The sequence below is a fragment of the Cyprinodon variegatus genome, unplaced genomic scaffold, assembly GCF_000732505.1.
Source record: "Cyprinodon variegatus isolate N-32 unplaced genomic scaffold, C_variegatus-1.0 Scaffold326, whole genome shotgun sequence".
Taxonomy (NCBI): domain Eukaryota; kingdom Metazoa; phylum Chordata; class Actinopteri; order Cyprinodontiformes; family Cyprinodontidae; genus Cyprinodon; species Cyprinodon variegatus.
The window spans coordinates 717,301-723,593 of NW_015150779.1; the positions used below are offsets into that span (position 1 = coordinate 717,301).

The 6,293-nt window shown below is 41.1% G+C and overlaps 1 protein-coding gene across 1 annotated transcript; it reads right to left on the reverse strand.

Moving 5' to 3' along the window:
- Positions 1–2,935: 2,935 nt before the first annotated feature.
- On the reverse strand, positions 2,936–6,092 carry LOC107091131 (early growth response protein 1-B-like). Its single transcript, XM_015384886.1, has 2 exons — positions 5,708–6,092; positions 2,936–5,536 (listed from the first exon to the last, which is right to left on the reverse strand). Exons 1-2 carry the CDS (start codon positions 5,865–5,867, stop codon positions 4,248–4,250), a joined length of 1,449 nt encoding a protein of 482 aa, XP_015240372.1. The 5' UTR covers positions 5,868–6,092; the 3' UTR covers positions 2,936–4,247.
- Between the last annotated feature and the right edge of the window lie 201 nt (positions 6,093–6,293).

Consider the following 6,293-nt stretch of genomic DNA (forward strand, 5'->3'; position numbering starts at 1 on the left):
GATCGGTAGATATGTTTCTAGAATAAGATTTTGATGTGCATTTGTCTTCAGCTCTCATAAGTCAGTCATTTATAGAACAACCTATAGTAGAATTGCTGTCGCATGATTTTGGTTTAGCTATGTCTGCAGCATTTCATATCTAGAGCTTTAACTTTTTTGCACATTGCTATTAACATAACTTACTCAGATGGATGCAGTATGGGAGCATTATTTCTTCAATATTGTTTGAACGTTTCAGGATTGTCTTGAAGTGCAGATCTGGGGAGCGATACAGATAACCCTCTGTGCCTTATGACTTCAGTGAGATCATTTTTGGTTAAAGGAAGAAGTTTGGGAGCTGATCAACTGTCGAAACCAGGCATGTCCAAAGTTGGTCCTTAAGGACCACTGTCCTAGAGGTTTTCAATGTTTCTTGATGTCAGCACAGCTGATTCTGTTGATTGCACTTCAGAAAAATCCTAGTAATCAGCTTTTCAAAACCTGCAGGGCAGCGGCCCTCGAGGACTGACGTTGGACATGCCTGGTTTAAAGTGAGGTGTCAGTGAAAAGGGAGGTGACCTAGAACCCTGTGGTCACTCTGTCAGAGCTACACTGTTCCTCTGTAGAAAGAGAAGAACCTTCCAGAAGGACGCCTGAAGCAGCTAGGTTATTTCCAGGAAGAAAATCTGCTACAATTTACCAATAATTAAATATGGTAGTGTGGTACATGGTGAATTTCCTGTACTTACATGGAGTTTTATCAAGTCCAAGGATCCCAAAATGCTATAAAATACAGTTAGTCATTCATGAACACATTTATACGCTGCCAGAGGTAATCTACACTGTAGATACAACTGAGTTGGAAATGGTTGACAGAGGTTAAACCACAAGGAACCCACAAAATGTACCTCCTTAGCTACCATGACCAGAAAAAAGCCTCGCTGAATAAGAGTCACAATGCAGTTTTTAAAAAGACACACAAAAACTTCTCTGATGAAACAAAGATTGAACTCTGTTTCCATCCTAGGCATCCTCTTTGGACAAAAGCACCATGCTATTGGGATATTTTTCAGTAGCAGGATTTGGTTGTCTATTTAGGATTGAGGTAATGATGAATGCTACATTGTGAAGAGACATCCTGGATGAAAACCTGCTAAAGACCTCAGACCGAGGCAACAACCCGAAGGACACAGACAAGATCTTAAGAGAGCTGCTTTGGAGTTCTCCTGTGAATTTCCTGGTGTGGTAACGCGAGAGTCCAGAATTAAATCTAAATATAAAATCTCGGGACAGATCTGAAAATTGTCTTTGCACAGATGTCTAAAATCCAAACTGACAGAGTTTGAGATGAATTGCAGGGATGAATAAACCAAATTCCCCCCAAAATTAGGTGTGTTAAGCTTAAGGCATATTATCCAAAATTATTTTAGGCTGTAATTGCTGCAAAACAGGGATAAACAATTTATTTAGCAAAGGCTGTAAGGCTGTGAATATCTATTCAGACATTTTTTCTCAAGCAAAAAATAAATAATAAAAAAAACACATTGTCATAATGATGGATTTTTTACCATTTGGAACAGGGTTGTATTATTCTTAATTTGGAGAAAGTTTACTGCTGTTGACACTTTATTGATGCATGCTAGCTCTCTCCATTCTTCTATCAAATGTTTTTGTTGATAGAATATTGAAGAGAAGATTGAAGAAGAGAAATCTGCCAAAGGTTATACATTTTGCAAAATGGCAAATTTTTTTTTTTTATAATCTTTGTTGCTAACATTTTCCTTATCAGACTTGGAGACTATGCAGCTGTTCTAGTCAGTCTGAGCCTCTTCTTCCTGAGAAAATGCCTATAGAATAAGCATAACAATGATGCATTCTGAAAAAACAACAAACATTTTTTTTTTTTTATGTGAAAATTTTTGTTGATGTCCAAACTAAGATAAAAGGGGATTATAAATAAAAAATAGCGAAACCACTCTGACCTTTATAAATATATATATATGAAGATGTTCTATGGACTCATTACTCTATGGATGTTCTAAAAGAAAAACTTTCAAAAAATACTCAGTGATCCATTAAGTATATCAGAGGTTTGCATTCTTTAATTTATTCTCTCATTGGCAAGGCTCATTAATTGAATGGACAGCCACGTGTAAGTAAGTCCATGGTCAAATTGTTTTTATCTATGGTATGGCATTAAATTTTATGTATATAGATGCACAGTGCACACCACACTTTTTAAATTTTAATTGTTTTCCTTCATCTTTGCTATCATGACATTCTTTGAACATTTTCAGATTTATATGTATAATATGGCAACATTTGAAATAAAAGTTTAAATGAAAAGTATATAAGCCCAGGTTAATGTTTTTTTTTTCTTTTCCTTTTTTTTCAGGGAGTATTTGAGCCCCTGGACAGACCTAAGCACAGATAATAATACCAGCATTCACAGGAATCCCAAGTATTTTGACAAGACGAGACAAGGAAATGAGTCAAGCAGGAGCTTCAGATCACTTCCCTGACAGGGCAGGAAAACCTCCTGATTAAAGAGATCACAGAGGCAATCGTGGTGTTATATCAAGAGACTCCTTTCAGACATTAAAAGGGTTTCACGTGAAATATATCTGAGCTCTGTGATTCACAGAGCAGAGCTGTGATTTCTAACTTTGGGTCTGCAGTCAGGAGCCACAGGTGGCCTGTTCTAATGTGTATTTTGGGAAGTGACACACTCGTTCATTGCAATGAGGGGCTCTCAGAGCCATGTGGCACAGATTGGGTGAAGTGAAAAAAAGAACAATATTTGCAAGTTTTCATTTTGCTTTTTCCAGAGACACACAAGAAACTTAGAGCTTCCAGAAAATGTTTATTTCATTCATAAACTTTTAATAAAAATAACAACATCAATATTAATGTAATATATTGTAGAAATCATCTATGTACAAAATTTTTACTTGAACAGTTAATATAACTTAAGGCGAGTTAAATTACTTTTTTTGCAATACCCTGTTGGTGACAATATCACCAAATACTTCAATGCTTTTATTGTATTTGTTATTTATTTATTTATTTTGCTAAAGTGAACATTTCAGCAAAAAGTACCCTCAGCAAAAGGAACCAGACGTCCAAAACCCTTTAATCTACAGTCTACAGAGACTCGCAGCAATGTGTGCTACCAGATTACTCAAAAGCAATGTTTATGTGGTTTGCTAGGAACTTCTAGCTCAGCTGAACATAATTCTGTACAACCTGTAAAAGAGTCTAATTTACTGAAGTACATATTCCCATTGAAAATCCATATCAACAATTCATCGAGACAATTTTCTCTATCTCACCAATAAAGGAATGACTTGCGAAAAGTGTTTTTTTTTTGTCATATCAAACTGTAACATTCAAAATATTGTTACGAAATGATAGCCCTAAAAAAAAATTATAATTAATCAAGACATTATTTATAATTGAGAATACATTTCACTTTATGATTAATTGTCAAATATTCACTTAATCTATAAAAATACAAAGAGGTACAGTGATACAAATATATTTATTTCCCATTTATGATATATCTTCCACAACTGTAATAATCTAATAAACGATTGTAACACAACACAAAGACCAGTGACAAAAGAAACATTGACAGTAAAATGAAGAGTAAGATAAAAACACTAAACTGATCATAGATGAACAGCTTCATGGTCAAAACCATACATTCATGTCTAAAAAACAAAACAAAAATACAACCCTTTAATTCACTGCGATGAGTGAGGGGCTGAGAGTGGCTGATATTCCAGTTAAGTGAAAGAAAACATTGACACAAACATGCACTTTGTTTTTTTTTTTTTTGAAGAAAACATAGGTTAAAATCATTGCTCTACGAATGCTAAAAGCAGAAACTAAGGAATCTATTAATTGAAATATTCATAATTTCTAATCTGTAAATGCAATCCACACATGGCTCTGAGGCAAATGGAGGCTGGAGCTGTCCAGATTGAAGAGGTGCTGAAACAGACCGGTCATGCAGTGTAGAACACAGAGGCTTTGGCGCCTCTGAAAGTTAAAGCAACAAGTCTCTGTTGATCTGCTAGCCGACCTGTGCAGCTTTGGCATGGCTGCAGAAAGTCAGCAGCAACGCGCTATAAGGCTCTTTTCCTCCTCCTTGCTCCTCTGAAAATAAACCTCTGAGTTTACAGGATGATTTGCAAAGCAAAACCAAGTCAGGCTGGCTTCATCTTTTAACATTTTATTCCCGCCAAACAAAAAGGGCGCAACTTTCATATTCCCTCTGGAAGACTGAACGGCCATGGCCCAGCGGTCACCTGTGGCTTTATCTCCATTTTTTCCTTCTGCTTCAGGTGAACGCGTCCGTGCCGCTTCCTCTCGTCGCTGCGGGCGAACCTCTTACCGCACACGTCGCAGGAAAAGGGTTTCTCCCCAGTGTGAGTCCTGGTGTGGGTGGTAAGGTGGTCGCTCCGGCTGAAGCTGCGCAGGCAGATGCGACACTGGAAGGGCTTGTGGCCCGTGTGGATGCGGATGTGCCGGTTAAGCTCGTCGGAGCGGGAGAAGCGCCGGTCGCAGCTCTCCATGGGGCAGGTGAAGGGCTTCTCCTTGGCCGGGCCGTTGGAGGAGGAGGCGGGGCTCTTTCTCGCCCTGCTGCCGGGAGGCTTCGCCGTGCGGTTGGTGTAAGTTTGCGGGAAGGAGTCTGGCAGCAGGGAGGAGTATAGGATGGAGTCTATGGTGCTGGGTAAGGCTGGTGATGTGTAGAGAGGGTCGCACTGGTTTGATGGCTGCGGGGGTTCTGGAAAGGGTTTCAGGCCCATAGTTGGTGGTGGTGGGAGGTAATTATTATAGAGAGGGCTGGAGTAACTCTGGGAACAGGTGTCAGAGAAACATGGCTCCTGTTTGATCCCCCCCTCCACCTTAAACTCCATCTCTGGGTTGGGACAAATAGGGGGGAAAGTCTCCAAAAGGTCCTTAACGTCCATTTGCTGATCAGGTGGGAAATCATTGGACATGGGGAACGTCTCTGAGTGGAAAGTGGTTTCCAAACAGTCAGACTTATTGTTAAAGCTCCCCCACTCATAGCAGCTGTTTTCAAACTCATTCTTTACTACAACGGGGAAAGAAGCGGCCTCCGACTTTGGCTCTGGCTTCTTTTGAAAGCCGAACTGGGAAGTGGACGGGTCTTGATGGGCTTGGTTGTCTTGCGGGGTTTGGTCTTGATCGGATCCGGAACAGGTGTATGACTGCCGCTTTGAGTCCCCGAAGCCGCCAGAGCTGCTGTCTGGAGGCCCGGGAGAGGGGTATGTCCCCCGGCTGCAGTGGCCGTTCTGTTGCGCCTCTGAGAGCGGCAGCGTGGATATGCCCACGATCTCGGTGATCATATTGAGGAGTGTTTCGGTGCTGCAGGGCGCTCCCTGAGATGCCTCAACATAGAAGCTGCCGGAGTAGGCGAGCGAGGAGGAGGAGGAGGAGGGGGTGTATGCGTCTTTTGGGCACTCGCAGTGGGTAAACGCGTACTCCGAGTTGGAAGCCTCCGTTTTTAGGGTTGCAGGGGTTCCTTCTGATGAAACAGAAAAGGGGAGAACTTACAAATGATGCCTTACATAAACCTTTCTGCGCATTTATCCCTCATTTACTCTTTTGACACAGTAAAAGTGGCACCCATTTCTGCAAATGCTCCCAACCCACACATTTCAGCCGTGCATGCGGGGTTTATCAAGCAGTAACTTACCGTGGCCAAACTGGGCAGGTACCCCCCGCTCTGCATCGACAAACACCTCTTGGTTGTTATCTTTCCGCACGCCGTTTTCCATTCCGAGGGAAGAACTGTTGCAATTCTCAAACTGAGGATAAAAAGAATCTTTCGCATTCAAATCCATATTGTTCAACATAATGATGCACTTAAGAAGTCCGTCTCTCCCAAGGTATTAGAAAAGGACAGGGGAAAAAAAACAATAACAAAAAAAGGAAGAAGGGGGAAACAAATAATGCAGATCACCGTTCTATATCCAACCTCCTTATAAATGGCTTTTTCATAAATGATCCAAAGCAGTAAGAAAGAAAAAAAAAAGAAATTCAATTTAAGGTATTCCTTTTCGTTTCTGGTCCTCGGTAGGTATTTGCTTGCTGTGGGTTTCACATCAGCGACTTCCCCTTTCTCTCCTTATATACACTTTGGCAGCTCCCTCGGACCCTCCTCCCCATTCATCGGCTCCAGTGAGAGGATTCCCCGCTGCGTGTAAACTTCATGCCCATATGTGGACAGAGGATGTGACGGAGTCCCCCACTTCTCCCTCCCTCCTCCTGCTTTACAGAGA